The 19,709-nt window shown below is 45.9% G+C and overlaps 1 protein-coding gene across 1 annotated transcript; it reads left to right on the forward strand.

Annotated features, from left to right (window-relative positions):
• Positions 1-2,908: 2,908 nt before the first annotated feature.
• Dnaja4 (DnaJ heat shock protein family (Hsp40) member A4) lies at positions 2,909-19,253 on the forward strand. The gene is made up of 8 exons (XM_047538254.1): positions 2,909-3,167; positions 3,549-3,687; positions 9,230-9,410; positions 11,373-11,477; positions 12,348-12,575; positions 13,588-13,818; positions 17,095-17,195; positions 17,293-19,253. The coding sequence occupies exons 1-8, from the start codon at positions 3,088-3,090 to the stop codon at positions 17,506-17,508; spliced, it is 1,281 nt and encodes a 426-aa protein (XP_047394210.1). The 5' UTR covers positions 2,909-3,087; the 3' UTR covers positions 17,509-19,253.
• The last annotated feature ends 456 nt before the right edge of the window (positions 19,254-19,709 follow it).

The raw sequence follows: 19,709 nt of genomic DNA on the forward strand, positions 1-19,709 counted from the left end.
TACTATCATATGCTTATTTATCTTTTTAAAGTCCAAATTAAAAGTATACTTTATGTTGTTTACTGTAACTGCAAAACCAAGGTCACTTGTAATAAAGGTTACAGTAAAATGGGGAAAAAAAACCAAGGTAACCATGAAAACAAACACATAACTGATAAATTTTTGTATAAGCCTCAAATCCTACATAGAATTCTGGGAAACAATCTAGATCACCAAAGTCTCTCTCAGAGATAAACAAAACTGTACAGTAATTGAAATGGTAAGGACAAATTTTCATAAGTAGTGACCACTGCATTAGGGAAGAGTTTTCAGCTTGAACTGAGCTCAACTTCTATTTGCACAAAAGCAACTGGGTTTTTTACAGGGAGGATGAGAGAGCTGGGGGAGGGATAAGCAGGGGGGGTTCGGCAGTCACTAAAGTGAAAAACTACAAGGCTAGATTAGTGTAATTAATACTAAGTCAGTTGGATGTACTTGCTAGCAATAATCAAGTTAGGGTTCTGCCCTCCCATGGAGTCTGGGAGGCAGAGGCCTATCCTCAGGTGTTGGCTGGAATAAACAGTAAATTCTTTTTCGGTAGTCTTGAGTTTTCTCAGGCAGGAACTTTAAAGGGGTGGGCACTAGGGTCATCTAGGGATGTACTCTTGAGCTGTTAGAAACCATGTTAGTGTTTGCTCAGTCTCTGTACGTGTAGGTTGAGATCTAGACCAAGATGAAGGCTCAGAAGAGTTTGGTCAAGGAGAGAATGTTAGCTTTTAGTTTAGACAAAAGCAAAAAGTAAAAATAAAAAGTGCATCAATATGTGTTGAGACAATGTACAAGGTGCTTGACAAGGTTGAGGTGGGTATACTAATATCTTTTCCTTTTAAGAAACTTTTTCTGATGCCCAGAAAGGTTAAGACACCTGCCCGAGGTTACACAGCAAGGACTAGGGCTGGCAATTCACAATAGCCAAACTATGGAATCAGCCTAAGTGTCTATCAACAAGATGAATGGATAAATAAAATGTGGTATATATACACCACGGAATTTTATTCAGTCATAAAGAAAAATGAAATTATGTGATTTTCAGGGAAGTAGATGGAACTTAAAACCATTATGTTAAGTGAAATAAGTCAAACCAAGGTGGTCAAGGGTTATGTTTTCTCTCATGTGTGGAAGTTAGAGAAGAAAAATGAACAGAAAGGTGTGTGTAGGGAGCATCTCATGTAAATCAAAGGGAGATCAGTAGAATAGAGGAAAGAGACCAGGAAGTAAGAGGAGGGGAGGGAGGGGGAAAGTGCAGGGGAGTGGTATTGGCCAAAATTATATTGTTATGTTGTGTACATGTATGAATATATAAGAGAAAATTCCATTCATTATAAACAACCAATAAAAAGAATATAAAATAGTGTATAAAAATAAAAATAAAGCCTATAAAAATAAAATATAAAATATTTTAAAAATAATAAAAGTAAAAAATAAAAAGGCACCAATTAAAGTGTGGGGGAAAAAAGCATAATGCTGGTATGTGAACTCCATCTTGCTGCTCCTGGAGTTCACAGCCCCATTCTCTGCTTCTAGGTTCTGACCACCCTTTAAGCCATCCCTTTGTCCCACATTCCCATCTTACCAGTGTCACTGGTTCACAGTACTGAATCTGGGCAAGTACATGGGGCTGCACAGTGGTTCTCAGCTCTGACACATTGGAAGCACCTGGACCTTTAAAAATACAGATGCCTGCAGCCCACCCCAGATGCTCTGAAGTAACTGGTCTGGGGTGCAGCTTAGTCATAGATTTTTTTTTTTTTATAAGTTTCCAGGTGATCCCTGTGAACATTTTCCCTAGAAGCCTCCACAGCTATCATCCCATACCATCCTTACATACTGTCCTTACAAGAGCCCTGTGAGAAAGACAAGCAGTTGGCAATAACTATGTCCTGCTCCTAAAGAAACAAACTCAGAGGCTGAGACTCCTCTAGGTAATAAGATTAGTATGGAATCCAAAATTCCTGATTAACAGCTTTGGGTCTTTGTCCAGAGGCAACTGCTCGACAGGGACATGTTTCAGAGGAAAACAACATCCTCAAGAATTGAAACAAGCAGCCTAATTTCTTCTGAGTATTAAGTCATTTGTCACCCCCATTGTATACGTGGAAGAGGGGGTGGTACCTGCTTCAGCTAAAGGACCCCAGATGAGGCCAGGGAATTCAAGGGAGGTAAGCTGGGGTCTTTCACTCCCTGACAAAATGTTGCACCCGCCGAAACCAAGGCCGGCTAGGGCAGAGAGCCTTGCATTTCTCTTTCTAAACCCACGATTCCACAGCAGCTCTTGATCATGGCTTCTGGGCACATGGCTGGGAACTGAGAGCGGCCATGAGAAGTCGAGGACATAATATTGCACACTTCCAGGTCATGTCTTGGGTGCTACAGCTCTGTCAGGGTCTAGCTGCTAATCCTCATTATATACCCAAAACTGAGTCCAGCAATCTGGCCCTGCCTTAGTGGTCTGTACACTAATGAAGGGCGGAGGGGAGGGGTGGAGAAGAGAGGTCACTGCCCACCGTTGGGAGACTTGGGGGACGTCACTGCTCACAGCTGTGGGACGTCACTGCCCAACGTAGGGGTACTTACGGGATTGACTCCCAGTTGTGGACAGTAGAGAGCCACTGTCCACACCTGGGCCCACCAAAGGACCACTACATATATCAGAAAAGGCTATTTATTCTATCCCTGAAGATGCCACGGGGGGAACCAGTAGCTGCAGGCCTTCGGCAAAGGGGACGCCACCATGGCAGAGGACCCCTACCCACTCCAACCCCCGCCAAAATGCAACAATCCGATGCAGGACTCAAGACGCATCCCTGTCGTGACCGAACAGAGGGCGGCCACACCCCTGGGGAGAAACCGGGTGGGGACCGCCGGGCGCAGCTCTCCCAGTCCAACAGCTCGACCCAGGGTTCCCGCCGCCGCGGCCCTCCAGACCACCCGATCCTAGAGCCCGCCAGCCCCACGGACCCACGCAAGAGCAAGGGGGCGGCCTCGGGGCGGCGGGACGGTCGTCGGAGGGCCGCCTCCACGCCAAAGCCAGCTTCAAAGTCCCCCAGCATGGCCCGCGGCGGCAATCAGAACTGGAGTTCCGGGGAGTCGGACGGTCCGCCGGAGGAGCAGGCGCCGGAGGAGAGCGAGTGAGCGCTCCGGCCCGCGCGGGGTCGGACGTCGGGGAGCGGGGCCGGACGTCGGGGAGCGGGGCCGCCAGCCGCCGTGGCGCGCCGGCCGGGGAGCCTCAGGCGCCGCCGGAACCTCCGCGAAGGTTCTGGGCTTTTGTGGCGTCACCGTCTCCTTGCGGAACCTTCCGCCGGCGCGGAATAAAATCCGCCGCGGAAGAGCGGCGGCTCGAGTGCGGCAGTGCCCGGCGGGGAGGTCGGCCCGGCGCGGGCGCGCGGGAGGGAGCCCCGGGCGGCGGCCGCGACCGTGACCGTGACGCGCAGGCGGGCGGCGGGGGCGCGGGCCAGGGGCCCGGGGGCGTCGGGGACGTGCTGACCGGCCTCGCCCGCCCCGCCCCGCAGAGACAAGATGGTGAAGGAGACCCAGTACTATGACATCCTGGGGGTGAAGCCCAGCGCCTCCCCAGAGGAAATCAAGAAGGCCTATCGGAAGCTGGCGCTCAAGTACCACCCGGACAAGAACCCGGATGAGGGCGAGAAGGTGCGGGGCTGCGCGGGGTGGGCTGCGCGGGGCGCTGGGGTCCTCTGTAATTATTCAGCGCCGCAGGACCCGGGCTGTGAATTATTGAAGGCGGCGGGGAACCTGAGCCGCGTTTGTTGGGGAGGCTGTCTCCAGGCGCCGGTCCACCCGCAGCGGGGCCAGGCCGGGGACAAGGCGGGAGGTAGCCCGAGGCCGAGGCACGCAACGCGGCGCGGTCAGTGGAGGGCACCTGGTGGATCCCCAGCCTGCCAGGCTGAGAACGCGGAAGGTGCGGGGGCCGGAGGCATTAGGATCTCTCTTGAACCCCTGCGCAGCTCATTCATTCCTCCATTCACTCCACAAGTGTTTGTGGAGCCCCTATCCACCATGTCTGCCGGATCTGGGGAGGACCTGGGTAGGCATTGGGACTGACCCATGGGAGCCCAGCTCACATGAGGTTTGCAGGCATTCCTGAAGGAGAGGCAGCCAGGAAACCCGGAAACAGGCGTTCACCACCAGAAGTTGTGTGCTTGCTGTACACCACCGGCTTTGAAGTATTTCTGTGCCTGTATTCCCCATGGATACATAAACCCCAGGGATGAGTTTTTGATAATGATTGGTTTTGGCCAATGAGCCTACCTTTTGCCTGTTATTTGTAAGGTATTGAATAATCACCTGTTCTGTGTTAAGGATGGGAAATCTGTAACCTTACACATTCACTTATAATGCATATTTCAGGTTTCCTGCGACAAATACCCCAATTGATCATAAATACCAACAATAGGCTGAAAATGCTGTGCATTTTAGAGATCTAAATTAAACTTTTCCATCCTGTTTGCAGAAACAGACATTCTGCTTCTTGTCCTCAAGGAAGATATAACCCACCTGTATAGATAACTTGAAGGATCAGGCATTGCAAGTAAACTTGTTGACCTTCCCATCTCTCCCTTTACTTCTTGCCATTTTCTACAACTTGTCATTTCATATAAACTTTGTATGTCCCAGGTGGGTCTTGGGAGTGGGTGCTGTTGTAATGGCTGATAGCAGTGACAAATGGGCCACTTTTGAAACCACTGATCACTCGATTAGTATTTAGGCCTGTGGTAATGACACTTGGATCAAAATACCTGTCTGCATAAGTAATTCCAAGCTGGAGCAAGCTACTTAAAGAAGGTTGGCTGGGTGGCAACAGTGATAGAATATTTATATTTAGCCACATGTGCCCAATGTGGCTGTCACAAGTTGAAAATGCTTCCCTGTAAGACCATTTGTCTGTTACCCACTTGCGTTCTTTTCTATATTTAGGTGGCTTACTGTAGCTTTTAAAGTCACTGGCTTTCTACATGGTGTTGGTGATTCACAGACTCGCTCTCTAAATTCACTGTAGTCTCCTTTAAGGAGGGCTTCTAAGCTTCTAATTTCATGTTTCAGCCGTCTGGCTAATGGCAATGTGTAAGAAAGCCTTCTGACCCTGGTTTCAGGTCAAATCTCACAATGCTCACCAAGAGTAGGTTTTTGGTGGAGGGTACGCTGTTTGATAGGTGTGTGTTTTTGGTGTTCTGAAGCTTTTTAAAAAACAAACAAACAAACAAACAAAAAAAACAAATTAGACTTGCCCTTTACCTGTGTGTAGTTTCACCCTGAATATACCTGCCCAGGCAGATTATTTGCTTTGTTTGAAACTAATATTTATTTATAGCCATGCCCTGAATTAGTGTCACATAAATGAGGCTATTTGCAGTAAGGTAGCAAGGTCCCTCTGGTTTTTTTTGTTGGGGGGGGCGGGGGTGTTGGGAGGTGTTCTTGATGTGCCCACTACCCAGGAATACTGTCCCTTCCTACTTTTCATGAAGGGGACAAAACCTTTTCCTTGAGTTCTCAGCTAAGATACCTTCCAGAGGGCTGCCTCTGACCCACAGATTGATCCAGTAGCTCAGTCCTCACCCTAGTGTAATGGTGATTACTTGTTTGATAACTACCCACTGCCTGTAGCTGTGCCATGGAGGTGCTGTAATGTTTGTTGCCTGGCTGAATGAATAAACAATGTCATGAGAAGAATTGTACTTTAAAAAATTCCAAGTTGGAGGAGGAGAGGGACTCCTACAAAGGCACAGATTGGAAAGGAAATTGCCATGAAGGGAGACTAGGAGGTCAGTGGACATTTGGATTGGAAATCAAAGGGGATGGGGAAACCAGGAACACAGTTTATAGAAATTCTGCTGAAAAGTTCCCCAGAAAAAGGACTCATTCATTCATTCGTTCACTGACTACCTCTTGTTTTGTCACTACTGTGCACTGGGTACACTGTGCAGACCTTCAGTTTTTGGTGCAGTCTATATGTGGTCCTTGTCCACTTTATCTACCACAGGTGGAACCTTTTTATTTTTTTTTTCACCTGTTTCTTACTTTATTATTAATGTCTCTTCAAAAATAGATTAAGCCAGTCCTTTTCCACCTTGCTCTGGGCCAACTGAGAAGGCCGTTGGGGTGTTGGTCTTTGTTTTTTGCCCTGTTGTCCTGTGTTGCTAAGCATTGGGCAGCCTGTGTTTGTTGTCAGACGCTTTGCTCTGCATGAAGTCTGTACTTGTCTCTCTGCAGCTGATTTTCTGTAAGACAGGGTGGCAAATGGCAAGTCGGCAAAGTAGTCCCTTTCAGAGGCCATGATGGAGTTATATTCTTGACTGTTACCCTATTGGATGAGTTTGGTCTTTTAGTCTATTTCATTGTGACACTGAGTTTGAGTAACAGATTTTTCAAGGTAAAAACTCTTAACATTGCAGAAAGTTTCAGGAAAACCCACTGAGAATAAACATCCTGATCACCCTCCTGTGACTTTTCAAGAAACTTTTCATAGAGTAAATCATATATGGTCATCCTGGTATATCAACTTTTTTTCTCTCTCTTCACTTAAAATTTTTTCATAAATACTTTTCCAAGTTGCTGTGTCATCTTCAGAGACATTTTTCCTCAAATGTATAGTCATTCCTTTAAGGTTCTGTAGACAAAGACCATAGTCTGAAAGGTTAGCTGGTCAGAACCTTAATCTCCAAATGGGAGGAGGGGTTTAGGCAGAAGCTGAGCCAGACTTGGGAGTGCTAGTGGCCTTAGAGGTAGGTGGTGGAACCCACTGCTCTCAGCTGGAGGCCCTATCCCACGTGACATCTGGCCTCTGATTCAGCCCTAAGTGAATGGGCATTCCTTTCCCATTCTTAGATTCATCTATTAAGTCCAAGTGTCTTGGGAATATCCAGGTATTTGGTGAGTGTTTCTGGTGGACATTCCCATGGAACATACTTCCGTAGTCCCTGATCTATACAAATAGGCTCAGAAACTCATTGGGGCAGTCTGGCCTACTTTCTGATCTTCCGAACCAGGCACCTAATCCCTATGCCTCAGTTTTTTTTTTAACTAAAGAAAGGGATGATTGTGTATGATACCTACAGAAATAGTGTGAGAATTAACATCAGATCTAACTGCTTTGTGTATGATGCTGATGTCTTTTTAAGACTTAATTTTTTTAATTGTCCAGTTTGTTTTTGTTAGCTATTACTTATTGGTTATCATTTATTAGTTATTTATTAGCTCTTGGCCAGGAAGGGATGACCTAGTATTTCTATCAATTTTGTACTCTTTTCTTCATGGCACATTTTTTCCCCCTGTTTGTTCTATGGAGCCAGTACATTGTAGGATATATATATCAGACTACACTATAGCTTCCAGAGGTCAAGACCTAACCTCATTTATTCATTTCTGAATTCCCAGCATTGAGCCATTCATTTAATGAATATTTATCAACTGTTGTTTACATAGCAGACAGAGTTGCAGGCTCAGGGATGTAGCAGTAGACAAAGTTGACAAAAATCCTGGTCCTTACAGAGCTTGCATTGCAGTGGGGGGTATAGCATAAACAATACATGATAGAAAGTAATGTGGAGAAGAATGAAGCAGGGAAGGGGCTGGGAGGACCTAAGGTGGACTTGCAGTTTTAAAGCTGGTTTGTTGGCGAGGTCACCCTGAGAAAGTAGACTTTGGGTGAAGACTTGAACAAGGTGAGGAGGAGGCTGTACACAGCCAAGGAACCATGGGGGCACATGTTGTGGTGGAGCACAGTTGGCGGGGGTGGGGGGGTGGCGCGAGTGGCGCGAGGCAAGAAGAGAACAAAAGGCAGTGTCAGTTTGAGTTTCTAGGTGACAGTAAGGACTGGCTTTTACTCCCAGTGACCTGGACCACCTTGGGGAGATTGAGGGGCAGATCCCTTATCTTCCAGAGGTGATCTGGTCTTTCCTGGCTCTTGGTACTCCTAACTGTGATTGACATAGTTCATTTACTTGGATAGAAAACAGACTGAAAACTGGACAGTGTAGCACACATCTGTAACCCTAGCAGCTCAGGAGGCAGAGGCAGGAGGATTGCAAGTTCAAAGCCAGCCTCAGCAACTTAGGGAGGCCCTATCAAAAAAAAATAAATAAATAAAATAAAATAAGAAAGAAATCAGGTAGAAAGCTGGGGTGAAGAGGCTGCTGCTGTGTTACAGGCCGGAGAAAATGGTCTCAGCCACGATGGATGACGGTATTGGGGAGAAGGGAGAGAACTGGCATGTATTCTGATTTCATTTTAGAGATGCACAGTAATCACTTGCATAGTCTTCACCTGGGTCTACCCGTTATAAATAAGTTGCCATGTTTGTTTATCTCTTATTACTATTTGCTAAAATTTTTGAGAGTAATTTGCATATGTCATAACTATTCAGCCCTAAATATTTCAATATATTTTTCTTAGGGTTCTTGTTGATATCCATAATTTACAGTTATCAAATGCCAGAAGTTTAATATCAAAGAAATTACCGCACTGGTTCCAATAATGTCCTTTGTAGTCATTTTTTCCCATTGTGTAGAATCCACTCCAGGAGCCCACTGTATTTAGTTTTCCTGTCTTAGTTTTGGAGAATGCCCTGATTCTTACCTTACAATTGAATTCCAGTGACAAATTTTGGGCAAGAATACCACACGTGGGGTGTCATTGTCTGCCACAGGGTACTAGAGACAAATATGAAGTAGTGTCAACAAGATTTGTGGGGAAGAGCAAAAATAAAGGTTTGTACACATTCAGTATCTGGCACGTGGTTAGGTGCTCACAAATGTCTGTGGTTGAATTTCATGTTTATAAACTAGTAAAGTGATTCCCATGAGCTGGAAGCCATCATAGACCTGGAGGCCTGGGCTGTGCTGGTTACAAATAAAGCCCTAGCCTGTCTTGGGTCACCCAGCCAGATTCCATTTCTTCCTATTGGGTGCAACCAGAAGAAAGAGACTTATCCTCCCTCCTGCATCTGTCCCTGTTCTCATAGTGTCTCTGCCACCAGTTCCTGTCCTGTGTGTCCCACTTTACGAAGGCAGTGAATGAAGTCAGAGTCCCAACAGAGAATGTGCCGACTTGAGCTGAGCTGAGGGGCCTCTGGGGTTGTTTTACATTCTGTGGCACATTTGCTTAATAAAACAACTTAAACCTCCCCTCTCTCTGCCTCTCTTTTAAAATATATCTCTTTTGTTTTTTTCTTTTAAAGTTTAAACTCATATCCCAGGCATATGAAGTGCTTTCAGATCCAAAGAAAAGGGACATTTATGACCAGGGCGGAGAACAGGCAATTAAAGAAGGAGGCTCGGGTAGCCCCAGCTTCTCTTCACCCATGGATATCTTTGACATGTTCTTTGGTGGTGGAGGACGGATGGCTAGAGAGAGAAGAGGTAAATGCTTTTAAAGAAATTTAAGCAAAATTTTTAGTTTCTAAACTTGTACATGTTGCTAGAATCTGTATGGATCATGCTTTAAAAGGGTGCAATTGTCATGTTTGGGGATCATTTACTTTAAATAGTTCATCACTTAGCTAATATCTAGGTTGCTTGGATCCCTTAGTATTTTAGTACTTACCTGACACTCTTTAAACATATGAAGGAGTGAAATGGGGTTGTGGATAGAAAGGAGATCAAGTAGGCCTATAATCCCAGCTACTGGGGAGACCGAGGCAGGAGGATCAAAAATTTGAGATTGAGGCCAGCCTCAGCAAATTAGCAAGACCGTGTCTCAAATAAAGGACTAGGGATACAACTTAACAAAGGTGTAGAATGCCCCAGAGCTCAGTCCCCATTATGAGGTGGGAGGGGTGTCACATTCGTTTTGCCCTCTCTGCCTCTGTTATGGGGTCAGGCACTAAAGTGCCTGAGGTTCCTGGTGAAGCCTCTACCAAGAGTGCCTTTGTCAACTCCTGCCCACCCTCCTGCGCTGGCTCTTGGTCCCCCAACCTGAGCCATATCTGTGGGACCCCTCATTTTGATTGATGGGATTCAGTGGTCCTCAGTGTGGACTCTTCTTCCCTTTCTGGTCAGGGGATTTTCTGGGCACTGGTTCACCGTTTATGTTCTAAAATCTTTGTAAAACAAACGATCAACCTTTTCAGAAGAAAAGGAGCAACTGGAGCCCCAGCAGCTAGATCTAATTAGCAGCTAGATCCCCAGGCAGTGAATGAGGGGGGCTTTTATTGAGTGGACTTGAAGGCCACAGTTTTGGAGTTCCAGGGTTTGCTCTTTCTTATTTCTCTACATCTCACCTCTTGCCACCTGTGTGGGCTATCACTCTGATATCTGTAGTCTGTGATAGCTAACCCCCTTTCCTTTCTTAGTTCACTGCTGACAGCTTTGGATCTTAGAATCAGATAGATAACCAAGCTTATGCAATACTGAATAAAATCAGAAGAAATGAGCTCTGCCTTGGCTTTAACAAGTGTGGTTTTGGTCAATGAGAGGCTCCTGGATAAATGAAGCTTTATTTGTTCTCACATTATAATTGACTTTGAGCTTTAAAAAGCTTGGGCGTCAATTCTGTGAACACAGTGTACTGAAAATTACAAAGTGTTTATTAGGAAAAAATCCCTCCCCTGTCCTGTGGATATGTCGCCTGCTCATATAATTGACAGTGTAGACATGATTAAAACCTTGGGTTTTTCTTGTCCGGTTCTCACTGTCTTGAGATGAAAAACTTCACGCCCTTAATTAAGTCATCTCTCAAAGTTGACAGCCAATAAACCAGGACACCTTGTCCCACTGGCTGTGAGAACTCTGTCCACAGGGAAGGTCTCTGTTCTATCTGGCCTCTTGAACTGTCAAGAGTGTGAGAGCAGACGGACTCCCACCTGAGGACCAGATGCCCACTGTCTGAATGCAGAAACAGGATTTAGGCAGAGGAAAGAATTCTGACTTGGTCCCAGTTGACAGAAGGTTTTAGAAAGTAAAGAACTTGGTGTCCAAGGAAGAGTGAAAGATCCAGAGCCTTTGGTAGTTTCGCATTCATCTGTGAGGAGAAGGCTCCTTTCGTGGGGAGCACTGAATTGACCAGTTTCATCAGTTGACATTACCTGTTGTTTCTCAATTAGTGATCTTCCTGTCCTCAGATTTGTTCTCAGAAAATAAAGGTAGAAAGTCTTTTTGTTGACCTCTATAAATGATTGAGTAATTAGCTCATAGCTAGACAGGGTGTTCTTTCTTGTAATTGGCAGAGGACCAGAAGGATGGGCTGTGATGGAAGTGTGAATGGCCCAGCTCAAATCTGAGTGCTGGAGGCTTCTTATACCTAAAGGTCATGTGGGTAGAAGTTAATACAGTGGTTTGTTTAATACGATATTACTAACTATTTTTTTTTCCTCCTTCGGTAAGGCAAGAATGTGGTACATCAATTGTCTGTAACTCTTGAAGATTTATATAATGGCGTCACAAAGAAATTGGCCCTCCAGAAAAATGTAATTTGTGAGAAATGTGAAGGTAAAATTAATTTTTGAATCAATCTCCTGGTTCTTATCCCTTACATCTAGAAATTAGCCAGCTTGTGTCGCAGCTAAGAGAGAAACTGATTTCTCTTTTAAAATGTGAGGGTCAAGCAGAGTGTGCAAACAGGTTACCTGAATGTTTTATTGAGACTGCACATTTATTTAATATGTTGACAGTTATTTCAAACATTTTGAAATCAGGACAGTTCACCTAAACTAAGGATTGGTAAAGTTTTTCTGTAATGGGTGAGATACCAAATATTTTAGGCTTTGTGGGCCACACAGGCTGTTGTAATTACTCAACTCAATTGCTAGAATACATAAATGAATGGACATGCCTGGGTTCCAGTAAAAATTTATTTACAAAACCCAACAGTCCGGGCATCATTTTATGACCATCTTAGTTAAATGTAAATGAAATTGACATAAATTTTAAAAATCAGAATTTCAAATCTGGTGTCCCCAAACCTATGTTGTCACACAAAGTGTTGACTGAGTTGGGTAGCCACTCCCATTGACAGAGCCTGCATCCTTTAGTCCTCAGTAGCCCCAACCCCCTCATTCACCTGTGGACATGAGTGTTTTTGCACCCTGGGTGGAAGAAAGCACACGTGATGAAACTAAGGGAATAAACTTGGATTGATGCAGCCAAAAACATCATTATTTGAGATTAGATATTGTTATCTAGATAGTATTGCTTGATGCTTGCTAGACTCTTATAGACTCTTCCACATTGCTTTTCATGATTGTAAAGAGTCAGAATCCCAGCCCAGAGTTAATGGGTCACTGCCCTTCTGCTGGGGTGCTGGAAGGGACTCCAGTAAGGGAAGAGCACAGCTCTCACTCCAGTTGTTTCCCCACTTAGGCATTGGCGGGAAGAAGGGATCCGTGGAGAAATGCCCACTGTGCAAGGGGCGGGGGATGCAAGTCCACATCCAGCAGATTGGACCGGGCATGGTGCAGCAGATCCAAACTGTGTGCATTGAGTGCAAGGGCCAGGGCGAGCGCATCAACCCCAAGGATCGCTGTGAAAGCTGCAGTGGTGCCAAGGTGATCCGCGAGAAGAAAATTATCGAGGTACACGTGGAGAAAGGTGAGACTATATAGAACTAGCACTCCATACTGGCTGGAAGTGCTGCTTGGTGCCAATGTGGGGCACATGGGTTAGGTGTCGGGGATGCACAATATGTCATGTCATGTATTTAAAAAATATTAGGGTGTGCCAAATTCCTCCTATTTCCAGGTCATCTTCTCTTGACCCTCCTTGTCCTTATTTCCATTCCATGTCACTTGGCTAAAGTTTTCTTGCTGAAGACAACCTCTTTTTAAGGTTTTCTGATGTTCTGAAAGTCTTTCTCTGTTGCCATTCTCGAACATTCCTTTGCAATTTTTTGTAATGTTCCTCCTAATGACTTCTATTGCCCATTGGCCGCTGGAGCTTAAGTCTTTGTAGCTGTGCATTCCTTCTCCCCACACCTACCTTCTGCTTCACCAGATCCCCCCAGTACAGTGCTTTCCCTTTACCTGGTGCCATCATTTGAAAGCCAGTTTCAGTCCCAGCTGTTTTCCAAGTATTCCCTGATTGCTCTGTGGCTTTCCAGTGCAACAAACGTATCAGAGATGAGACCAAAAACCAAAGAATCCACACCCAAACCAGCACAGGTGTTAAAGCCTTCTCATGTAAACATGCCTGAACTCTGTTCCTGTGTACCCTGACTTATTAGAAAGGGGCAGGACTGGCTGTCTTGTCCCATTAAGTCCCCAGAGCCCTGTACTATGTGCATCATCGGCAAGTTGGGTGGTTAACTTGTGCTCCAAGTGCAGCCTCAGTTTGGCATCAGAGGACTGGGGCTGGGGAGTGTGCAGTGAACCAGATGCAGAGCCTCATTTTGCCCTCTCCCTGCTGCATGCTCTGCCCAGGGCTGGAGAAGTGTACCCTCTTTTCTGGGTAATCCCAGCTATCCTATCCTGCTCCATGCCCATGCAAGGTTGGGAGGTTTGATGAATAAAGAACCCCCAGAGGACTCTGCATCCCTTCTTCAAAAGCTTTGAGAAGCATGGTTTTTATGAGAAATGGCTAATCAGAAAGGGGTGATGTTTCATAGGTATGAAAGATGGGCAAAAGATACTATTTCATGGAGAAGGAGATCAGGAGCCTGAGCTGGAGCCTGGTGATGTCATAATTGTGCTTGATCAGAAGGATCATAGTGTCTTTCAGAGACGAGGCCATGACTTGATCATGAAAATGAAAATTCAGCTTTCTGAAGCTCTTTGTGGCTTCAAGAAGACGATAAAAACACTGGATGATCGAATCCTTGTTATTACATCCAAATCAGGTAATGTTGCCAATGTGTTTCCACTGTACTTACTCTCAGGGCTTGGTGTAATAACCCAGTGCATTAGCCTAGTTTCATATTTAAGGCTGATTTTTATTAAGAAAGTTGTTGTAACTTCGTTTTCTCTTAACTCGAAAGTCATTACTAATGGCTGACAAATTTTATGAATTTCTTTTATATTATGATGAGGGGGAAGCCCTCAGAGCTGGGAGAAACCTCAAATAGGAATCTTGGGGGCCTAAAATCTTAGTTGAAATTTGCTAGTTAGACTTACATTTCACACATTTTTTTGTGTAATAGAATGCAACTGATAATAGGAGATGCTTTTCTATCAAGTGGGATTGCGCTGATTCACCCACATGTTCCTCTAGCTTCTATGTTGCCAATTACATATGAGAGACATTTTAAAATAGAACTTTCCTAGGGGAAAAAAACAAAAACAAAAAAACCTTGCTCATCAGCTTGTCCCCAGGGGCTTTCACAGGATCTGCTTGTCCACACACATCCAATGGAGCCAGAGGGAGCTGCTTGAGGGAGCACCTGTAGGTGGGAAGTGGTCTTTGAGGGCCTGGGCTTGGCCTTCTGGCACCTGAGTAGGCAGCAGGGTGCTCTGCTCCCAGGAGGGTGGGTGTTCACTGCAGTTGAGGATCCATGTGTGCTCCATAGCATCTGCCTGGCGGGGCTGAGAGCAGGGGAGAAGCCAGGCTACCCCCTTGCCTGTCCATCAGCTGTACATAGCCAGGAGTGTGCAGACAGGTGTGGTGGAAGCTAAGCCACCCAGGCATCTTGCGCCCAGTGCTGATCAGGAGTGGTGCTGCTCTAGTCCCCTCTTAGTCTTCAGGCCAGGGTGTAGCTTTGCCTGTGGCCATCTAAAGGCTAGTGGGGTGGGTTCAGGACTGGGTGGGAGGTTCCCAGTCGATAAGCCTGTTCATAGGCAGTGGTGACTGGTGATAAGACTCTGAAGTCCAGTGGAGTGGGCACAGAACAGTTTCCTGGCCAACTTCCTAGACCTTTTCTGCCTTTGCCTATTTCTCTTTTCTCCTTTCTGAATGCTCTCCTCTTTATGGCCCCGTGCTCTCTGTCACCTTCCTCTGTTCATTCTTTCTAGTTCCTCCTTTTCTGGGGGTAATATGAAATAGAATTATATTTCTAAGCCTTATCAGAGTTTGTTTTTTTAAAAAATAAATTTTTATTTCAAAACAATTTCAAATTTACAATCTGTAAAAAATAAAAATAGTTCAAGACCCACACATATATAACTTGCCTGTTAACATTTTACCCCATTTGATTTTTCATTTGCTGTTTGTGAGTGTATTTTCGTGCATATACATACTTCATCAGAGATTGGCAGAAAGTGCTGCAGCATAATACAAAATGCTTGGAGTTTAAAAATTAAACACTTTCCTTTGTAACAGCTCTATTCCATAGCCCTCCCAAGGTGACCCCCCCCCACACTACTTGAGAAGTTGAGGATCACAGTTCACACTGGCACTAGGCCATTGGTTGTAAGCAAAGCCCTGCCTAGCACCTAATGTTGTCACAGCCCTGAGTCCAGCATTCTGAGAGCTGGAGCTGGCAGGCAAGCATCCCTGTGCAACTTTGGAAAAGCCTGCCCTTGTGCATGGGTGGACCATGTGAGGTTGGGTCCCACCAGAGCTCCCCGGAGCAAGGCCCTGCTGCCTCTCAGCTGACCCTAGCCCAGGGAGTTGGGAGCCAAGGACAGAAGTTAAGGCTAGTGAGTACAGAGCCCTAAAGGGAGGGGGGAGTGATAAACCCCAAGAAAGTAGTTTCCCTGCATAGGCATAAGGAGGACTTTCTGCTAGAGATGTTGGGAGTTTTTGTTTTTTGTTTGTTCTTACTTATCCTTGTTCGCGCGCGCGTGTCCATGTGTGTCCGTGTCCTCGTGTCTGTGTCCTCTCTCCTTTCCTTCACTCTTTTCCTGCTTTGACTTTCTTTTTCCTTCATTTCCTCTTCTCAGTCATCCTTCTTTCCTCTGCGGTTGAACTGCAGGGATCCTCAAGTTGACTTAAGTTTTACTGAGAATCAGGAGATTGGGCTGGGGTATGGCTGGGGGAGGTGCTGGCCTCGCATGCATTCCATGCTGTGTTCCATCCCCAGCACCCCTGAAAATCTGTAGAGTAATGAAAAAAAGTGGGTTAGTGCTGGAAGGACTTGACTGTGAGAAGCAAACGTGTGGGAATTTGGGCATAAGACCAGCAAGGAGTGGCACCTTATAGGAACTAGGGAACAAAACCAGTGTTTCAGAAACACCACTGCCAAGAATGCAAAAAAGCATTTGTGCCCTTTATTTAGCTAAGGGGTCACTGTCCTGCACATCGGTGGCTGTTGGGGGGCATGTCTGAGTCAGAGCTCTACCCATGAATGACCCCTAGGATAGACAGTAATGGGCACACTGAATTTTTAAAAACTTGTATGATGTACTGTAAAGATTTCCTCTGGAAAAGATCTTGCTTTCTGAATATTTCCCTTCTGTGCCCTACTGTTTTCTGAGGGAGGGGGCTGTTGAATAAATTAGTGTTTGACTTCCTCTCCACCTCTTCCCTTTCTGAACATTTCTTTCCTTTGTCTGTTTTCACTACTGAGATGAACTTTTAGAGGCCCTTTTGTCCCTTTCCTTTTCCTTGCCTGGAGGGAAATAGCATTTTTAGATCTGTGGGAGAGACTTAGTGCTGGGGGTGTGGTGCTGAACTCTTGGGATGCTTTTTGAAATCTTGTCTAGAAGAACCAGCAGGTGCTTTTGAGACCATTCCAGCTCACCAGTGGAAAGCAAGTATTTTGGAACCAGGAAGGGGACAGCAGTGACTGGAACCACCTTGAGAATTTTCTCCCCAGGAACCTAGTTATCACTTGCGGGGGTGGGGGGGGGGGGACACGCTGGTTGGATTTCCTGCTGTAAACTTTGCTTAAGCCTTAGGAGCACTCTCATCTACTCATGGTAGGGATATCTGGACCACTTGAAGAGGCAGGCTGGCAGGTATTAGCCCCACCTGAGGCCCACTGGGGTGTTTTGACTTCTATTTCCTGTTTTTAAACTGCCTACCTTAAGATGGATGCTGCTACCTTGACACACTGCTGGAGCCCAGAGCGTGGGGCCAGTCCCACCCCCAGCCCCTTCCCCAGTGCCTGACGTGGACAAGTCCTCTTCTTTTGCCACAGCTACAGGGCCTCTAGGCCCTGCCCAGCTTTCCCAAAAAAGAGGCCAGCTAATCCAGGCCACCTGTCTCCCTGTTTGAAACTAAACCTTCTCTATGGCAGGTGAGGTGATAAAGCATGGGGACCTGAAATGTGTGCGCAACGAGGGAATGCCGATCTACAAAGCTCCCCTGGAAAAGGGAACTCTGATCATACAGTTTTTAGTAAGTGCACTTATTTTACCTCATAGCACATATTATTAAATGCCTTACCTGAAAGGGGAAGAAAGCACCACCTTTGTCTGCCCCTCACCTTTTACAGGTAGTCTTCCCTGAAAAACACTGGCTCTCTCAGGAGAAGCTTCCTCAGCTAGAAGCTCTGCTCCCTCCCCGGCAGAAGGTGAGGATCACAGAGGACATGGATCAGGTGGAGCTGAAGGAGTTCAATCCCAGTGAGCAGAACTGGCGCCAGCACAGGGAGGCCTATGAGGAGGATGACGATGGGCCCCGGGCCGGAGTGCAGTGCCAGACGGCATGATGTGGCATAACTTGGCGCAGTGCAGCGCGGCCTGGCCAGAGTAGCACGTGATGAATGTAAAGTTGGCACAATGAAAATGGCATCGCTTTAATGACCTCGTGTTTGGGGTGTCCTGTGTATGTGTTCAGCATTCTCCATTGCTGAGTGTCTTTTTGGTTTTTCTTTTTGTTGTAATTTAAGTTATAGCTTGATTTATATTTAAATGTTTTAAGTGTAAATCACCTCTAGTCTGCATATGGAATCTGTTCATTTAAACTTTCAGGACATTGGAGATGCCAGTGACCACAATGACACTTTGTGCTTCTAGTGGCTTTGCCATAGTGTGGTTCCACAGTAAAGCACAGCCCAGAGAGCAGCACTCAGCCCCCAGCAAAAACTCCCAAGGCACGAAGTGGGTGTCCTGGCCCATCTCTCTTCTGGTTTTTTCCTTTCCCTCCCCTGGCAAAGTTAGAGGGCATGATCTCAGGGCTGCTAATATGATATTTCTGAATCTGGATTCCAGATGAACCTCTTAAAGAATAAAAGCACACATGCGGGTTGGACTTGGCTCACATGCCTGGTTCACATGGAGTGGGCTGTGCTCCCAAGTTGCAGGGCCCGCCTAGTTCCTACTGTTCGGTGCCCTTAAGGGTTAGAATGGGGTGTGTGTGTAATCTTGGAAGTTTTCTGAACTTTCCAGGCCCTGTAGTGGGGACGAACCAGTGTTTTAAATGATGTGCAGCTGTTTGCCTGTGACCCCCGCACCTCGTCCTTTGTGGTTTTAATGATTTTCTGTTGACAACCTTTGCAATGTTCTCCCACCAAAGTGCTTACTTGTAAACTAACCCTTCATGTCCCCAGCAGCCTCAGTGCAGCAGAAGCCAAGGGAGGATGCTGGTCATTTGGCCCCATGGCACAGCCAGTTTCTCCTATCTGGTGACCCTGTATGACCTGAGGGTCTGGAAAGGCATTGCACTTCTCAGTATTTTCCACCTCCTTCTCCCAGATTCAGCTCCTTTCCAAAGGATCATTCCTTTCATTGCACAGCCATACTACAAAGGGCTTCCTGCTCAAGTGACATTTGCCGAGAACTGCACTAACCAAGTTCTCTTAAGGACTAGTCTGAATGGACTGCCACTGTAAATGATAGTCTGTTTAGAGGGACAGTAGTCAGTACTTTATTCCTGGCAGGTAAACTACACTTTGAATTGGGGTTACCTCAACCTTTAGCCATTACTATTCATTTCTTTTCTACAAGTCATGAATAAAAACTGCTACCTTCTAAGCTGCCGGGCTAACCTATGAGATCCTCCCTTATTTGGTTACATGGTACTTGAGAGTTTAGCTCAGACCAGGGACCTCCCCTCAGAGGGTTGAAGGACAGAGCAGACCCAAGGCAGACAGGGCAAGCCAGCTGGATGGACCAGGCTCCCAAAGAACAGTGCTGGCTAATGAGGCATAATTTGCTCAAAGTACAAAGAGAGCCCACCTATACCCACTTTGACCATTGGCCAGGATAGACTTAAAACCAATTCTTTGAACTAAACCTATGTGAAATCAATTTATAAATGGACCACAACTCTAGAGTGTTGTTTCTGTGCTGTGACTTCCTAATTATTGCTAGAGAACTACTGTTTAGTTGGTGATGGAGCAAAATTACATTCAGCTCCTCCTTGTCATGTAAGTGGAATCTGGAGGGTGTTGCTTAAAATTTTATTCCACCTGTACATTTGTCACTTTAAAATTAAAATTGAGCTGGTATGAGACAAGTGGTTTTGCTTTTTCTTTCTTTTCTTGAGCACCCAAATGAACAGTGGATTAAGTGCCAGCTCACCTCATGTTGCCGATTCAAGGAATGAAGTTTTCTACCTCACGGAACTTATATTTTGGGGGTAAGGGTGAGTACAGATGTCAGGTAGTGAGAGCTGGGGTGAAGAGCTAGAGTCATGGGGAAAAGGGGAAGAGGCCTTTCTAAGGAGCTGACATCTGAGCAGCCCCCTGACCAGTGAGGGAGCGAACCTCTGAAGGCCCTTGGGAAGACATGCAGGCAGAGGAAATAGCAAGGACAATGTGGTTACGGGAGGGTGAGCACGGTAGAGGCAGAAGAAGTGAACAGGGGGCCCATGAATAAAGAACACAGGCTTCATTCTGAAGGTAATAGGGAGGTGGGGGAGTGGAGGAAAAGCACATGGCCTCATAGGCCTATGAAGACATGACCAATA

Source organism: Sciurus carolinensis, chromosome 2 (assembly GCF_902686445.1).
Source record: "Sciurus carolinensis chromosome 2, mSciCar1.2, whole genome shotgun sequence".
NCBI classification, from domain to species: domain Eukaryota; kingdom Metazoa; phylum Chordata; class Mammalia; order Rodentia; family Sciuridae; genus Sciurus; species Sciurus carolinensis.